The sequence below is a fragment of the Falco punctatus genome (assembly GCF_963210335.1).
Source record: "Falco punctatus genome assembly, chromosome: 13".
NCBI classification, from domain to species: domain Eukaryota; kingdom Metazoa; phylum Chordata; class Aves; order Falconiformes; family Falconidae; genus Falco; species Falco punctatus.
In genome coordinates, this window is record NC_137593.1 from 10,911,247 (window position 1) to 10,928,695 (window position 17,449).

The 17,449-nt window shown below is 65.2% G+C and overlaps 4 protein-coding genes across 4 annotated transcripts in view; 3 read left to right on the top strand and 1 right to left on the bottom strand.

Annotated features, from left to right (window-relative positions):
- The first annotated feature begins 4,601 nt into the window (after positions 1-4,601).
- The window catches only part of ABCC5 (ATP binding cassette subfamily C member 5), a 205,787-nt gene continuing 192,939 nt past the window's right edge, over positions 4,602-17,449 (top strand). Inside the window, exon 1 of the mRNA XM_080409097.1 lies at positions 4,602-4,607. The gene's annotated coding sequence lies outside the window, so the exon portion shown is untranslated. The remainder of the gene's footprint in view (positions 4,608-17,449) is intronic.
- CAMK2N2 (calcium/calmodulin dependent protein kinase II inhibitor 2) lies at positions 4,939-9,023 on the top strand. The gene is made up of 2 exons (XM_080409245.1): positions 4,939-5,194; positions 7,678-9,023. The coding sequence occupies exons 1-2, from the start codon at positions 5,026-5,028 to the stop codon at positions 7,746-7,748; spliced, it is 240 nt and encodes a 79-aa protein (XP_080265371.1). The 5' UTR covers positions 4,939-5,025; the 3' UTR covers positions 7,749-9,023.
- Positions 10,051-14,173, bottom strand: EEF1AKMT4 (EEF1A lysine methyltransferase 4; the record flags this gene model as incomplete). Its single annotated transcript, XM_080409237.1, has 3 exons — positions 10,051-10,413; positions 12,859-13,142; positions 14,002-14,173. 3 exons carry the CDS (start codon positions 14,171-14,173, stop codon positions 10,111-10,113), a joined length of 759 nt encoding a protein of 252 aa, XP_080265363.1. The 3' UTR covers positions 10,051-10,110.
- On the top strand, positions 14,301-17,307 carry ALG3 (ALG3 alpha-1,3- mannosyltransferase; the record flags this gene model as incomplete). Its single annotated transcript, XM_080409216.1, has 9 exons — positions 14,301-14,451; positions 14,778-14,877; positions 14,973-15,120; positions 15,304-15,464; positions 15,614-15,734; positions 15,952-16,157; positions 16,390-16,466; positions 16,670-16,814; positions 16,920-17,307. 9 exons carry the CDS (start codon positions 14,301-14,303, stop codon positions 17,107-17,109), a joined length of 1,299 nt encoding a protein of 432 aa, XP_080265342.1. The 3' UTR covers positions 17,110-17,307.

Consider the following 17,449-nt stretch of genomic DNA (forward strand, 5'->3'; position numbering starts at 1 on the left):
GAGGTGTGTGGGGGCGGGGGGGTCCCTTCCTTCACCACCACCACCATCCTCCCCCAGTCTCTCAGCTCAGCCTCTTCGCTATGGCAGCATGGTGACTGATGCTGCAGAGTGAGCAGTGGGGCCGGGTCCCCCCCGGAACCAGGCATCCCCCCCGCAGCAGGAGGGATTTCGGGAAGGAGATAAATACCAGATGGGAGAGGGCTGGGCTGCCAGGAACACACTGCCCGCGTGCCAAGAGCTGCTGGCGCGAGTGGGCGCATGGGCCGGGGAGGGTGGGGGGGTGCCTGTGCTGCTGGAGACTGCTCGCCTTGTTCCCTGGGGCCCAGCAGCCAGCCAGGGATGGGGACAGCTAGAAAGAGACCTGCAGCCACCTGCTCCCCTCTGTCCCCATGGGTGCTAAGGGTCGCTGGGGCAGGGAATGCATCCCCTGTGCTGGAGGCTCACAGGGAGGCTGCCACCATGTGCATCCCTCCTGCCACGCTGTAGTGGGGCACAGCCCTACCCTATACCATGCCTCGGGTCTCTGCCACCCCTGGGAGGCCACCAGCCCTGCAGTGGCCTGGACACACAGACCTCGCTGAGCAGCCCTGCCTGGCACTGCTCTGGGCAGCAGCGTGACTCAACCGCTGAGACCGCCAGCCAAAGTCTTGCTGTGCCAAACCACTCGGCACAGGGGCTGCCCAGCCGTGCCGCAGCGCCTGCGCGCCGGGACGAACCTGCTGTCCTGACCTGTGTCCATCCGCCCTCCGATTTTCAGTCGGGAGCAGGACAGTGGGGAGCTCACGCCTGTGTTGAGCCCTGCCCAGCCTCCCTCCCCACCACCCAAGGCCCAGGAGAGATCCAGCTGTCCTGCCAACTGCCCTCCCTCCACATGGTCCCCATGGGTGCCAGCCCATGCCTATGGCCCCCACCCATGCCCCCCAGGGCTGCCAGCCTGCTCCTGCCTGCCTCCTTGTCTGTTGTCATGGTGACCAGAGATGTGGTGACAGATGAGGATGGAGCCTCACACCTTAGCAGGGCTGTTCTTCCGTTCAGCGGGGTCGGCATCCCCCATCCTCCTGCTCTCCCCTCACCCCAGCCCTGTCCAGGGACCCCCCGTGAAGCCCCAGCCCCAGGCAGCATGCTGGGGGTGCCCCATCTGCTCAGATGCAGTCCTGGCATCACTGGGGCCACAGCTGTGCCCTGGGCAGCTCGTGGAGGGATGGGGACAATGCCATCCCCCTTCTACCTGCCCTGACTTACAATCGGAGCACCCCTCTCCTGAAGCCAGACTGTGCACAGGGACAGGCAAGCCCATCTCACTAGTACCTTCCTCCCTGGGAAAGGTGCTGTCCCTCCAGGGAGAGATTTTTTTGGCCTCATCTTTCCACATCAGCAGCAGCAGGGACAGCACAGGGCAAGGAACACACTGCTCTTGCATGGTTGCCCTGGGCTTACCCACAGCACAGCTACTGAGCAGGGTGCCTGTCCCCCAACATCTCCTCACTACAGTGACAAGGGCCACCACAGCCATCAGCAGGCATGGCCATCCCACTGCCAACACCCAGCCTTGTGGCGTTTCCACTCCCCCAAAACACCCATGAAAGGAGGTGCCTGACCACAGCACAGGTAGCATGCACAGCAGCATCCCCACCTTGGCTTTGGCTACCGAGAGCGACAATAGCCAAGGTTGGACACATTTTAACCTCGTCAATGACCTTCACCAGTCCCCTGTGCTGCCCTGGGGATGGGGGCTTCAAGACGGCAGCAGTGCCAGCAGCTCAGTGAGGCTCCCCAGGCCACGGTTACCACTGTTGCAGAGCCATTTCATATTTCTTGCAGGGATGGAAGCAGCACAGCTGAAGCCACCCATGCTGGCCTCCAGGCACACCCCTGCAGCCCCCAGCCCTGTGGCACCAGCCCCAGCAACCCCAGCCCCAGGTGGTGGCTCCCAGACCTGTAGCAGAGAAAGCCCAGAGTCTGGTGGCTGATGCCTCCTGCCTCCTCCAGGCTCCCTGTCATCCAGCTGCTGCCTGTCAGACCACCGACTCCACCTCTGCCAGGCCTCAGGGACCAGCCGGGGTCCCATCCAGCCCAACTCCAGCTGCCCCAGGCGTCCCTGCAGAGCCTGGGCAGGATGTGCTCTACCACGAGGCGCTTGTGCACACATAGGGCATTTCTCCACTGTAAAACTGCTTGAAGCACCAGTAGCTGCACAGAAACACCTCACCTCCATCCCAGCACCCGGAGCCAGCACCCAAATCCCCACCAAGGGTCCAGCAGCATCCAGCTGTGGGGCTGGGTCACAGCAGGCACCAGCGGACTCCTGGAGCATCACCCAAGACCAGGCAATGCAGTGCAATCTCCATCGCCAGCCCTGCTCTGGCTGGGAACCTGGCTGCATGCCCCCTGCCCTATGCCCACCCCAGGGGGATCACAGCTCGCCCCCAGCCCTTGCATCACCTGCAAGGTGCCCCACCTCAAGGCCTGCAGCCCTGGTTGAAGGAGCCAGGGCAGAAAGAACCACCTGCTTCCCACTGCCACAGCCCCTTCTGCCTGCTGGAGCCGGCTTTGTGTTGGACAAAAGGCTGCAAAGGAAGCGAGAAAGGAGATTAGGTGGCTGCTAAAAGGCGGATAATGAAGGTGGGATGAGAGCCTGGGGAAGGAGGGTGTGCGGTCTGGCTCACCACGGGGGATGCAGCCTGCACTGGCAGGGGTGAGGGTGGGGTCCCTCCTGCACGCCCCTGCCCACCCAGCCACATTCACATCCCTAGTACCCACTTGACCCCCATCCCCAGGGATGCACCATCCTTGGGGAGCCAGAGACTAGGACAACCCAAGGAGGTGCAGTGCCCAGGGTCACAGTGCTGCCCTGTCCCACCTACAGCCCAGCTGTGCTGGCATGAAATCCACCCCTCCTCCTGCCTTGGCTGGGCAGAGGGTCCCCCGCCACCCCCAAACCCCAGCCAGCCCCACAGAACTCCCCCCACCCCACAGCCAAGCCAGGCAGCTCCCCTGCGTGCAAGGCACCGTACAGATAGATACAGGTGCAGGTGTGGGATAAGGAGGGCCATTCCCAGGGTGACCCCTCACAAGCCTCTCCCCAGGAGCCTGCCAGGCTGGAAACCCTCCCAGAGTGCAGCACCAACTCCACTCACATCCCACACAGCCCATCTGCTCCTCTTCTCACTCACTCCCGGCCCCGCGCGTGCCATGGCCTGCCGGTCCCTGCCCACGGGCAGTGGCACGTGGGCTTGGCGATGGGAAAAGCAGGCCACATCTCAGCGTGGGCCTCTTGCCTATTTTCCCAGGTGCTTTTTGCAGGAGCAGAAGCTGTCACATGAAAAAGTTCAAGCTGGTTCCCCAGCAAAAGCAGGAATAAAGGCACTGCCTTGCCAGGAAAGCGGGCACCACTGCCCCATCCCTGCACTGGGAGGGAACAGCAGGGACCAGTGCTCTGCAGGACAGGGCACAAAGCAAAAGGCATGGCTGAGTCTTCCTGAAATAGAAGTACCTGCCCTCTTGCTTGGACCAGCCCAGCTGATGCTCTTCTACAGCACCTTTCAACCAGATCCCAGGCCATGGAGATGCTGGCATGGAGAGATGGATCACAAGGCTGCCTGTAAAACCCTATTCTTGCCCCCCTGAAGCACCCAGAGAGAGAGTCTCATGGGGTTAGTATGGGGCTGGCAAGTGACCTTCTCACACAGGGCTCTGGTTTTGCTGCAGCTCAGCACACCCACACAAGCAGTGGGGCCTGGATGTGAGGGAGCAGCAGGAACAGGGCTGCCCCATGACAAGGTGGTCCTCTCCAACCAGCCACAACCACCAGCGTCATCCCCAGGTCCAGGGGCCAGCCAGGTCCAGGGGCCAGACCTGTACCCACAGCTCAGGCAAGAAGCAGCAGTCCCAACCTGAGCTTAAATAGTCTCCCCAGCCCCAGGTGACCAGGATGGGGGGGGGGTGTTCCAGGTGAGGTCATTCAGGGCTACCGATGCCAATTAGTGCAATCCCTGCCCTGGCAGTGGAAAATACAGGATGAAAGGGCCAGGGTGGGTCTGGGGCAGGGGTGTGCAGAGGGGACACAAACAGGGCTTTCTGGGGGCACTGGGGCCACGCTCATAGGTCTCTCCTTGCTGACCCATGGCAGGTCCCTGTGGGGGATAGCCCTCCCCTTTGTCCACAGAGAGCCCCAAACTGTGGGGTGAGGGGTGTCCCCGGGCACAGTCCCCACATGGGCCACACTGATGGGTACCTGCAGAATCACACGCCTGTGGCCCCCACAGTCCTGCAAATAGTGATGGGCACACATGTACAAACACATGCACACATGTGTGCAGGGACTCACATGTGGGGGGCCAAGGGGACTGGCAGGGGCTGCTGGCTCCAAGGGGGGACGCCAAGGCTGGGGAAAGGGCTGTAGGGGGTGGTGCCTCGATGGGTGCTGGGCAAGAGGCACCAGTGGGGGGCTGGGGACAATTGGGATGGGGAGACCCGGGCTGGGAGCTGGTCCGGGGTTTCTGGGGGGCTTGAGCCTGCTGGGCTGCAGGAGGCTGGGAGCTGGGTGAGGGATTTTGAGCGGGATGCTGGGGGGTCTGTTTGACATCACCTGGGTGCGCCGGGAGGAGGTCCCGGCTGTGCCTGGTGGTCCTCGGCTGTGTGACCCGGAGGTGTCCGGCTGTGCCGAGGGCTCCCCGCTCCCCTGGGGCAACCCGTGCTCAGGGGCACCCCCGAGCTGGGGCGACGGCCCCGGCGAGGCTGCGCGGGGGGGACCATCCTGCGCTGGGGACGGGGCAGGGGCTGGCGGGAGGGTCCCCATCGCTAGCGGGCTGGCGCCGGGCACCGGCCGAGGGGCTCCCTGTCCCTGTCCCGGCCGGGCCGGGCCGGGCCGCGGCGCTCCGGAGCCGCCCCCCGCCGGGGGGGTCCCCGCTCCCCCCGGATGCATGACTTCATCCTTCCGCCCGGGTTTCCTCCCCGCCGCCGCCGCCGCCGCCGCAGACCGGCTCCCGGCTCGGCGCGGCGCGGCTCGGCCCGCTCGGCCCCGCCATGTCGCAGGTGCTGCCCTACGGCGAGGACAAGGTGGGCCGCTACGGCGCCGAGCCCGAGGCGGGGGAGCTGCCCTTCAGCTGCCGCCTGCAGGACACCAACGCCTTCTTCGGGGGCAACCAGGGCAAGCGGCCCCCCAAGCTGGGACAGATCGGCCGCGCCAAGAGAGGTACCGCCCGACCCCCCGCCTCTGCCCACCCCGACCCCCGCCTCAGCCCCACGCCATCCCCGGCGCTACCCCACGGCGTCCCCGGGACCCCCGCGTCTGTCCTGCAGCATCCCTGGCATCTCTGACCCTGGCTCTGGCATCCCCGGGACCCCCGCATCTGTCCTTGTATCCCCGGCTCTGCTCTGGGACACCCGCATCTGCCCTGCAGCACCCCTAGCATCTCTGACCCTGGCTCTGGCATCCCCGGCGCTACCCCATGGCATCCCCGGGACCCCCGCATCTGTCCCTGCATCCCTGGCTCTGCCCTGGGACCCCCGGTTCTGCCCTGCAGCATCCTCAGTACTGGCCCTTGCATCCCCAGCGCCGCCCCACAGCATCACTGGGATCCCCGATTTTGCCCTGCTATCCCCGGCTCAGCCCCACGACATCACCGGGATCTGCCCTGCAGCATCCTCAGCACAGCCCCACAGCATCCCCGGGACACCCGGCTCTGCCATTGCACCTACGGCACTGCCCCACAGCATCCCAGCCGACACTGGCTCTTACATCCCCAGCATCACCCCACAGCATCCCCACTAGCACTGGCTCTTACATCCCCAGCGCTGCCCCACAGCATCCCCGGTACTGCTGGCACTGGCTCCTTACACCCCCAGCGCTGCCCCACAGCATCCCTGGGACTCCCAGCTCTGCCTTGCATCCCCAGCACTGTCCCCTGGTACTGCCCCCAAAATCTCCAGCTCTGCCCCACATCATCCCCAGCACTGCCCCGCACCATCCCTAGGAATCCCAGCTCTGCGCCTGGCACCCAGCATTGCCCCAGAACCGCAGGCCCCCCTCCCCCTCAGCTCCAGACACCAGCGCTGTCCCCCCAGTGCTGCCCCACAGCTCCTGCAGCCCGGGGCTCCCCCGGGGACTACCCTGCAGCATCCCTGGGACTGCCCCTGGGACTATCCCCAAGCATCCCTGGAGCTGCCCCCCAGCACCTCTGCAAGTGCCCCTGGTACCCCCCAGAACTGCTCCTTAGTACCCCTGGGATTGTCCCCACATCCCCTCGGGCTGCCCCCCATCATTCCCTATAAACAAGCTACCCCCCCCCCCCCGTCATCTCCAGGAACTGCCCCCATAGCCCCATAAACCTCTCTCCCTCCATGTTCCTGCCTGCTGCAGAGACCCCCATCAGCAGCTGCTGGCAATGCTGATCAACAAACACCCACACACACGCTCCCACCCCCTCTGATTTACTGTCCCCCCAGGACTCCATGAACCTGTCTGTGTCCTGGCCCCCCAGCTTTACTACCTGACACAGAGACACCCCACCCCCCCCATCAGCAGCTCCTCTGCTTCCATCAACACCCAAACAGATACTCCCCCTTCCCCTGCACCCCGATCTGTCACCGCCGATCCTCCCTGATGCCTTGGGGACCCCTGAGAATGGCCCCTGCCTTCCCCCTGCAGCCTCCACCTGTTTGGGGGACCTCCACAAGCAAACACCCCTCATTGAGCTTCAGGGGCAAAAGCGGGGAACAGAGTCGTCCCCCCCCAGCGCAAATACACCCCAGGCTGCTCCACCTGCCCCCCCTCTGCGGTGGTGGTAGCTGGGTTCAGCAGAACCCGCTGGGGGTGATGGGTGGGGGGATTCTCCCACCGTAGTGGTGGTGGCTGCTCTCCCAGTGATACTGGTGATAGTGGGGGGGTATCTGGCCAATCCACCCCCAGGGTGGTGATTGGGGGGGTTGCTGACCACTCGGTAGTGATGTCGGGAGGGGGGGTGTCTGTCCTCTGCCCCTGGGGATGACAGTGATGGGGGGCTCTGCCCAGCCAGTGATGTTGTTGAGGGGGGTGGGGGTCTGTATAGCCCCTCGATGGTGGTGCTGATGGGAGTCTGTCCAGCCTCCCACTGGTGATACTGATGGGGGGGGCTGTTCAGCAGGTGATGCTGAGGGGGGGCTCTCTGGAGGGGGATGTTGAAGGGGCCTGTCCAGCCCCAATGGTGGTGCTGACGGTGGGGGTCTGTGCAGCCGGCCGTGATGACGGGGGGCTGTCCAGCTCCCCTGACGGTGATGCCAACGGTGTGTGTGGGGGTGTCCTGCGCAGCGGGTGATGCTGACAGGGGTCTGGCTGCCACCCCCGCCGAGCTGGCGGTGCCCCCCCCGCTGGGTCATTACCCATTCCAGTCCTGTTGCTCTCATCAGCGCCTGCCGCAGAGAGGAGGGGGGGGTCCTTCCTGGTCTGTTCCTGCCCCCCCTTCCCCAACCACCCATCCAGAAGGAGCCTGCTGGCTGCAGGGGGGGTGCTGCCCCTACCCAAGCCGGGCTGGGGGGGCGATCCCCCCCCCTCCCCGCCATCGCACCCACCCGAACCCCTTTGTCCCGTTCCTCAGCATTGGGGGGCACAGCTGGAGCCCTGGGGGGGGAGGGGCCGGGGCGGGGGGCAGCGGCTGGGTGCAAGTCCCCTCGCCCACGGCCCCCCGCCTGTCCCCGCAGTGGTGATCGAGGATGACCGGATAGACGAGGTGCTCAAGGGCATGACGGAGAAGTCGCCGCCGGGGGTGTAAACCGGGACCCGCCGCCAGGACCCGCCGGCCGTGCCCGCTCCCAGCCCGCCCGGCCCCGCATGCTGGCTGGGCTGCCGAGCCGACGAGGAGGGGGAGGCCATGCCCGTGCCCCCCCTCCCCGGCCCGGAGGGGGTTTCTGCGGCCACCACCACCACCACCCACCCCCCCCACCCCCCCACCCCCCCGAGCCATGCACTTTACCCCTCCGCCTCCCCTGGGGCTGGGACAACCCGCCCAGCCCCCCCACCCTGGGCAAAGACCCCCCTCCTCCCGGGGGGGGGGTAGTGACCTTCCCCCCCCCATCCTCCTTGGCGGGGGGTCCCCAAATCCCGGGGCAGACCCGGCCCCACGAGCAGGGGGGGAGCGCTGCTGTCCAGAGACATTTTTTGCTCCATCGTTTTTTGCATGAGCTTGGTGGCCCGGGAGCCCGGTCCTGGGGCCGAGGGTCAGCCCCACCACTCCGGCACGCTTCTTTTTAAACAGAAACTCCTCATATTTGTATTTTTATATCCGAATCTTTGTTAAAAACGATCTGCTGACGTTGAGATGTCGAAATAACCGCATCGGGAAAACAAACAAACAAACAAGAAAAAAAAAAAAGGTTCATATTTTTTTCCATAAGAAAAAAAAAGACAAAAAAAGAAAAAACCGAGAGGGGAAAATAAAGGGGGGGGGGGGGGGCGCGAGAGTGATGGAGGGAGTGCAAGGAAAGCCAAAGGTGGGGGGAGGGGAGCGGGGACCCCCAGCCTGACCCCCGCCTCCGCTGGCAGCAGGACCAGCCGGAGGGTTTGGCAGCACCATCGGCAACCACAGTGTCCCCCCCAGCAGCACTGGGGCAGAGCCCACCGGGGCTGTGGGTGCCAGGGGGTCCCGGTGCTGCCCCTTGCTTGAGGGTGTGGGGCCGGGGCGGGGGGGGGGAGGGGGAGTGGGGAGGGCAGGGACCGGCCTGAGTCGTTGTTTTTAATTTTGTACTTTAATTTAATTTTATTTTTTAAGAAGCTTCTCGGGGGGGTCTGATGTGCATGAGAAACTCGTCATCTTTTTCAATAACCTACGAGTGGCATTTATGGAGACAACGACGCAAAAAAAAAACCCCAACAAAAAAAACCCCAAACAAAAAACAAAACAAAGGAAAAAAAAACAAAAAAAAAAGGAAAAAAAAAAAAAGATACTTGTGTCATGATGTTCTACGAATGATCCATTGTAAATTTAAATGCCATTTTTCACTGTACTGGTGAATAAAATGCAATGAATAAAATACATTCATGTACCGAGGCGAGGCCGCAGCTGCCTGCTCCTTTCTATCCCTCGCAGGTGCCAGCTGGTTTTTGGGGTGCCTGCGGATGGGGTGGCATGGTGGGGGTGGGGGGACTGACCCCAGAGTCCTTCGCCAGCTCCCAGCGTGGGGGGAGCCACTGGCTGACCCACTTACGCCTTTCACCAGAAATAGCAGCCCAGCAGCTCACACCTCTCTGGTATGTTCCCGCTGTCCCTCTGAGGAGGGGTCCCCTCTGTTGCCCACGCTGGGTGCGGGGGTTTGGTGCACAAAGAGCCCCTAGGGACACCCTGGTGGCACGTGTGCACCCACCACACTGGCACCCACATGCAGCCAGCCCTGCCAAGCAATGGCATGCCCATCACCAGCCCCGGCACACGTGTGTCACCAGCCCTGGCACACACATGTCACTGGGCTGCTGGCCCCAGGCACGGGCAGACACAGGCCAGGCATGTTTGGCACATCGGGGTTGTCACCGCAGCCAGGAGCAGGGGGACAGGGGCAGACATGCCACCCTGCCTGCACACGTGCCCCATAGTGCCCCCAGCCCCACACTGGCACATCGCAGCCTGGACCCCTCGCTGCCCGGCTGGTGCTGAAGGGTGACAAGGACACAGTGCCCTTGCACACCCACATGGCCAAGGTGGGTGGTCCAGGGGTCCTGGTGCAGGAAGAGGCAGGGGGGCAGCAGGCACCCCCCCTCATCATCCTGCCCCCTGCCCCCCCCATCCTGCTCCCAGCCCAGCTGGCTGGCGGGGGGGGGGGCAGGGAGCCACTCCCCGCAAGATGGATGGGTGGAATTAAACCCGATTTGGTTTCATTACCAGCCGCAAAGCCCCGAGCTCTGGCTGCTCTCCAGCCCGGCGAGGGAAGGGCCAGGAGGGGGCACAGCATCACCCGCTCCCCAGAGCATCCTGCTGTCCCCTGGGAGAAGGCCAACCCCCTCCCCCCCTTCGCCCATTACTCACATCACTGGGCAGCTTGCGGGGGGTGGGGGGGCACACACTGGCTCCCTGTTCCCATCCATGAGGGTGGAGCAGCTTAAGGCTTTATTGGGTGGGGGGACACTGGGGAAGCCCCCCCGGGTCACAGCTGGATGGCAAGGAGATAGTCCTCGTCGTCATCTGTGGGAGCAGAGGGGGGGGGGGGGGCAGGGGGTGGGGGGGGCTGGTGCAGCCGGCGCCCCAGGGCCAGGTCGTGGGGGTCCAGGGGCTGCCCCTTGCGCATGATGTAGAGAAAGTAGTGGAAGGTGCCGGCGTCCCCGTCCCCGCAGGCGGTGTGGCGCAGGGACCAGCCGAAGGCCTCCTGGGCGTAGTGGGGCTTGCGGAAGTGGGGCTGGGCAAAGGTGATGGAGATGAAGCAGCCCCCTGGGCGCAGCACCCGGCTCACCTGCGGCAGAACCACCGGGACGGTGTGGGGGGACACAGTGAGGTTCACCCCCTCTGGCAGAGATAGCCCCATCCCCAGTGATCCCCCCTCCAGCCCATGGCCCCCCCAAATCTCCTGCCCTAACCTTGCAGTTTCTCCCTCTCCCCCACTCCAAGACGCCCTCCACAGCTCTGACATGTCCCCAGACTACCCACAGCCCAGCAGCAATGAGGAACAGGGGTACCCACACCCCACCTCTCCCTACACCCCAAAACCCTTCACCCCCATCCCCAGCAGACAGCACAGAGACCCAGCCTTGGGGCTGGGAAAGGCTTCACCCTCCTGGGCACAGGGCCCCCCCCCCCCGCCCCAAGCAGTGCAGAACCCCCATTCCATCACCACCCCCCTCCCCAGGGCACCCAGTGCTACATCCCTACCAACCCCCAGCATCTGGGGGGGGTGGGTGTTGGGTTGTGTGTGTTTGGATGTGAAAGGACTCGACCCTTTTAATCACCATTTTCTCCCCGCTGGAACTAAGCCCCCGCTAACAGGATGGAAAAGAACATCAATTTTCTTGCTTGGCTTTATCCAATGTCAAAAGGCTTTTACGGCCAGCGCTCGCGTGCTCAGCATGCAAAGGCAGCGCCCGGGGCGGGCGGGTGGCCAGCCCCCCAGCTGCCCCCCCCCGCAGCACCCTGCCGCCGGCAGGGACACCCCCAGAGCCCTCCCGGGCCAGGGCAGGGAGCCACTGCGGCAGGGAGAGGGCTGGGGCCAAGGGGGGGGGTTCCCGAGCTCTGGTTTAATCCTGCTGGGAAGCTCCACGGCTCAGCGCTGGCTGGGGCCAGGGACACAGAGGGGACAGGCAGCCTGTGTGTGTCCCCCGAATGCGGTGGTGGCTTTTGAACAAGATCTTTAGTGGTTTTGGCCGGGAAAAGGGGATGGCAATTCCCTGTATCCCCGCCCGGCACCCAGCTCAGCATCCCTCCTGCAACGCGCCAGATGCATCCGTCCTGGAAAGATTCCACAGCCTCCCAACCGACAGGCACGAGGGGTGTCCCCGGGGGCTGGGGGCAGGCAGGGATCTCCTGCTGGAGCCCAGCGAGGCATCCCACATCCCCACATCCCATCCCTCCTTAATAGAGCACTAACGGCCGTTGCTTAGAGACTGGCACAGGAAACCTTCCCATCCGCCAGCCGGTGCAGGGGGGGCGAGGGGGGCTGCTTCTCCCTCCGGCACTGTCCTCCCCGCCCCATTACCCCCGATCACTGGGACAGGGGTGTCCCTGGGGCATCCCTGCAGGCAGGACAGATTTTTGGGTCTTTACATCCCCCCACAGGGAGAGCAAGACAGAGGCTGTGAAAACCCTGTGTCTCCCCCCATCCTGGCAAAGGGGGATGGGGGTAAGGAGGAAGGTGCTGGCCACGGCCAGACCCCTGCAAAGGGACCAAGTGGGTGGGAAGACCTAGCGAATCCCTCTGGGAATGATGAGAGTGGGGACTGGCTGCAGACGGAGGCCAGCACCCAGCAGTGCAGGGGGAGGGCAGGGATTGAGCGGGGGATTAAAACGGGGGGGAAAAAAAAAGGAAAAAAAGAACTAAATCCTCATCATTTGGCCAAATGACAAGGACAGGCAGCAGTGCTGGCCAGGCAGCACCTGGATGGCAAGGACAGCCCCATGGGCTGCAGCACCTGGGGTCCTGCTCCCTCCCAGGCTCGGTGGGGGCAAGAGCAGAGGCGGGGTGGGGGCAATAGCCACAAGCATCCCTCCCAGCAGGCGCAGCAATTAATTATCCTTGCAGTTATTCCCGCAGGGCAAGGGAGGCTGCCAGGACCCACACCTCCATGCCAGGGCAGGTTCAATCAGGCCCCTGCCTCCTCCACCACCAATTAATCGTGCCCAGAGGCATTGCCCATCCCCATGACAACGCCAGAGCCCTGTCGATGCTGACGGGGGTTGCCATGACAACCCTGGATCGGACAATGGGGACTCCGGCAAACGAGATCCTGCAGTCATCACCTTGCCCTGGGCAGGCAGGGCCACCTCAGTGTGTGTCCCCGGGTCCCCTCCGAGCACCCTTGGGTGCTCCTACAGCCACCCATGCCGGGATGGGGCCCATTTTTACTGCCCCATCCCACCATATTTAGAGTGCAAATAAAGGAGGTGGTCACTTAGCATCCCAACACGGACCCATAGCCGCCAGGGATGCACCCTGCTCCATCTGCCGCCCTGGGGAGAGGGTGATGGGGTGGGTCCCCCACCCCCAGGGGTGCGGGGAGCCCCTCAGGTGCCCCTTTGCAGGATTAGCAGCAGAGGTAGCACCAACTGTGGGGGGCACAGGCACGGGCTGGGGGATCCCCAGGGAAGTAGGATGGTGAGGAGGCGCTCTACACCCCACCCCATGCCCCCTCAAAATGGGGATGGAGTCCACCTTGTGACCTCCTGCCCGGCTGCCCACATCCCGTACCTCTGCCAGCACCCGGTGCATCGCGGCGGCTGCCTGGGGTGAGACATCCCACGGGTCGGTCTCCTCCACCATCAGCACGTCGAGGGTGCCCTTCTCCAGCACCACGTCGAAGGTGGCGTCAGGAAAGGCCAGGGCGCGGATGTCCATGACGGCCCAGCGCAGGCCAGGGCAGCAGGCGTAGCGGGCACGCATGGTGTCGATGCAGGCCGGGGAGAAGTCAATGCTGGTGACGTCGGTGTAGCCCAGCTCGTGCAGGTCGTGGCTCAGGGCGCTGTTGCCACAGCCTGCGTGGGGCACGGCTCAGCCGGGGCTCGGGGTGCCCATGGCAGGGCTGTTGGCACCCAACCCCCTGCCCTCAGACCCAGGGAAGGGTGAGGATGGGCTGGGCAGCTAAACGGGGAGCAGGCCATGGCCTTGCCGCTAATTAGCGTATGCTGGGCTAGTTCTTAATTACCCCCTTCCGGCAAAGGGAGTGCTTTGGGGTCCTGGCCCTGCAGGACCACAGGGTGACAGTGGCCCCTGCGCAGGGGATCCCTCCCCACCCCCGGTCTGGGGCAGGATGTGCCGGTGGCCCTGCAGGCACTGAATGCAGGGGAGGGGTGCAGGGGATCCCCAGCTCTCCCCCCGGTGTGCGGTGGTGCAGTAGCTGGCCGTGCCCCAAGAGGGCCAGCGCGCAGCATCTGGGGGAGCTTAACCGGGGGGGGACGACAGAGGAGCGGCCCCCCCGGGGGAGCAGCACCCTGCCCAGCCGGTGCCGGGCCGGCCCCAGCGGGACGCGGCCCCCCCGGTGCGGCGGGCACAGGGAGCGGCCCCGCGGGGGGGATCCCGGGGGGGATCCGGCGGGGGGAGGGCGGGCGGATTTGGGGGCTATTAAGCGCAGCTGGCGGCGGCTGATCCGCTAACAGGATCGGTGATTACACCCGCCTAATCCCGGCCGCCCGGCGGGAGTGAGCCCGCCCGCCCGGGGCACGGTGGGGCGGCGATGCCGGTCCCCGCGCGCCGCCCCGGGAGCGCAGCCGCCCTGCCGGGCCGGGCGCTGCTGCCCGGTGACCGGGCCGGTGCCACACCGCCCCCTCGCGGCCGGTGCCAGCGCACCCACCGGCGGCACCCCCCAGCGCCGCCCGCCCTCCACCGGGCACGTACCGAGGACGAGGATGCGGTCACCGGGGCGCAGCTCGGCCTCCAGCTGCGGGAGGAAGCGGGACAGCCCCCCCAGCCACTCCCGGGGTTCGGCGCCCTCCTGCCGGTACAGCGCGTCCCAGAAGCGGCGCTGCCGGTAGCGGCGGTTAGCGGCGGGCGCGCGCCGCCGCTCCATACCGGGCGGGGCGGCGGGGGGGTAAGCACCGGGTGCCACGTGCCGCCCGCGCCCCCACGTGCGACTTCCGGCCCCGGCGGTTGCACCGTCCTGAGCGCTCCGGCCGGAAACACGGCGCGGGGCGGCCATGGCGGCGGGGCGGGGGGCGGCGGCGCTGCGGCGGGCCTGGCGGGAGCGGCGGGCGGCGCTGCTGGAGCCCAGCTACACCCCGCTGGTGGCCGCCTGCCTCTGCCTGGCCGAGGGCGGCGTCAACCTCTGGGTCATCCGCAGGGTCCCCTGTGAGTGCCGGGGCCCGGCCTGGCCCGGCGGCGGGGCGGGGGGGCCTTGCCCGCGGGTGGCGGAGCCGGCCGGGGCCCGGCAGCGTGGGCGGGTGCGCCTAGCAGTGGCAGCTCGGCCCCGGGCTGGGCCGCTGCGCCCCTGGGGTGACGGGGCTGGGGGTCCCGCTAACGGGGTGACAGGGCTGCCCCCGGCCCGGGTGGGTGACAGCATCCCCGGGCTGGGGGGCCTGGAGCCTCGGCTGACAGGCAGGCGGGGGGCGTAGGGGTGTGTGGGGGAGCCCCCCCGTGGTGCCCCCAGCCCCGCTTACCCCTGGCCGTCCCCACAGACACCGAGATCGACTGGAAGGCCTACATGGAGGAGGTGGAGGGGTTTGCCAACGGGACCCTCGACTACACCCAGCTGAGGGGCAACACTGGGCCGCTGGTGTGAGTGACGGATGGCCCAGCTCCCCGCCACCGGGGGGGCCCGGCGGGCACAGGGGGGTGGCAGGGCCTGGCCCCTCACTCCTGTCTCTCCACAGCTACCCTGCCGGTTTTGTCTACATCTTCCTTGGCCTGTACTATGCCACGGGCCGCGGCAGGGATATCGGCCTGGCGCAGTACCTCTTCGCTGGCCTCTACCTCCTCAACCTCCTCCTGGTCTTCCGCATCTACTGCCGAACCAACAAGGTAGCCCAGGGCCAGGGGCCTCGCTGGCTGCCTCAGGGCCTCCTGCTCTGCTGAGCCCTCGCTTGGGCAAGGCGGGCTGGGCGGGCCCTCAGGGCTGGGGTCTGAGCCTTGGAGAGGTTCGGTGGCTGCCGGGGCTCCAGGGCATGCTGCTGATTGTCTTCCTGTCCCTCTGTCCCCGGCAAGGTTCCCCCGTATGTTTTCTTCTTCATGTGCTGCGCCTCCTACCGCATCCACTCCATCTTTGTCCTGCGTCTCTTTAACGACCCTGTTGCCATGGCCATCCTCTTCCTGGCCATCAACCTCTTCCTGGAGGAGCGCTGGTCCTGGGGCTGCTTCTTCTTCAGGTGAGGGTCTGGGGGCGGGGTGGGGGCTGCCTTCCATGGCAGGCTGTGAGCGTGAGCCAGCTCGCCCCAGGGAGGAGGCCGCACGCTGCCCAGGGGCTGCCTGGGCAGCCATACAGGTGCCTCCAGCGGTAACGCAGCCTCCCGCTCAGCCTGGCTGTGTCTGTGAAGATGAACATCCTGCTCTTCGCGCCCGGACTTCTCTTCCTCCTTCTTCAACGGTTCGGTCTCCTCGGCTGTATCCCCAAGCTCTGCATTTGTGCTGTGCTCCAGGTGGGTCCCTGCTCACATCGGCTACAGGGGCAGGCTGGCATCCCCATCGGCAGGGGGTAGCAGGTAGCCCTGCCTGCATCGAAGCATCCTGCCCGGCTGTCCCAGGGTCTGGAGACCTCTGGGTGTATGTCTCATGTGCTGGGATTCCTGGGAGGTGGCGAGGGTGACAGAGACCTAGCTTACAACTGCTGTAAGGGTGCTGACGTGTCTCTGGCAGGTGGTTCTAGGGCTGCCCTTCCTGCTGGTGAACCCTGTGGGGTATCTGACTCGCTCCTTTGACCTGGGCCGCCAGTTCCAGTTCAAATGGACAGTGAACTGGCGCTTCCTCCCAGAAGAGGTTTTCCACAATCGGGCTTTCCACGCCATGCTGCTCCTGGCTCACCTGGCTGGCCTGGGGCTCTTTGCAGTCCATCGGTGGCACAGGTGAGACCTGGGGTTCCCCATGGGTGCTGGTCCCCATCGGCCCCCATGGTGCAGGGTACAGGTCTGCAACTCCCCTGCGCCCACGATGCTGCAGTTCTGGGGTTGCGGGTGGGAGCTGGGGGGAGTTACTGTTCGGTTTCAGGGAGCGCACTGCCCAGGCATCGTGGCTCACGGGAAGGTTGGGGTGGGAAAGACTCAGCAGCTGAGATCAATGTTTGTGCTTCCCCCTGAGGTCCAAAGAGAGCATCCTGGCTCTGCTGAAGGATCCTGCTGAAAGGAAACATGCATCCCCTCCCTTGACCGTCAACAATATCCTTTGGCAGGGTGGGAGGTGGGTGGAGAAGGCAGGGCAGGGCAGGGTGGACCTTGGGCTCAGCATTTGCAAACTCCCAGTGCTGCAGTGCCGTCAGGACCAGCGTGTCCTGGGGGAACAACCTGTGCTGTACAGCTGGGGAGCTGTTGCAGGATCACACTTCCAGCCTCCTGTGTTTGTCCCCTTGACGCCAGCGCACAGATCGTCTTTGTCCTCTTCTCCTCCAACTTCCTGGGTGTCTGCTGCAGCCGCTCCCTGCACTATCAGTTTTATGTCTGGTATTTCCACACGCTGCCCTACTTACTCTGGTGCAGCCCTACCTCCAAGCTTGCCCACATGCCCAAGTATGTGCTGCTGGGGAGGGGGACCTCCCATCTGCTGCGGGGTATGGGAGCGAGGGGGGCTGGTGTGCCCCCCTCCCTGCTGACCCCCAATTTTCACCCCTGCAGGGTGCTGCTGCTGGGCATGATCGAGCTCTGCTGGAACACCTACCCCTCCACAGTCTGCAGCTCTCTCTCCCTCCATATCTGCCATGGACTTGTCCTGCTCCAACTCTGGTACGGCACGGCCCCCCCACCAGTGCTACAGACGCTGGCACCGAGCAGGAGGCCCACAGCCATCTCCAAGAAAGCCCAGTGAGAGTGTGGCTGGCCGGGTGATGGGAACTGGCCTCTGGGACTGCCCCTTCTGCCCACTCTTTCCCCACCCAGCTCCCAGGCTGCCCCCAACCATCCCAGGAGGGTCGTGAGCCCTGGAACTCTGCAAAGGGGGCAGCGTGGGGACCCCCAACAGGCAGGACTTCACCAATAAAGGGGGCTTTGTGTGCCCTTCCCCGGCCGCAGCGTCTTCGTGCCGTGACAGTGTCGGGATGGCCGTGCCTCAGCCTGCTCCACCCGTGGGGAAGGCAGAGCAGCCACCAGGGCTACGGGAGCTCCCTTCCCAGCCCTGGGAGAGCACTGCCCAGGGCAGGAGCGCAGCT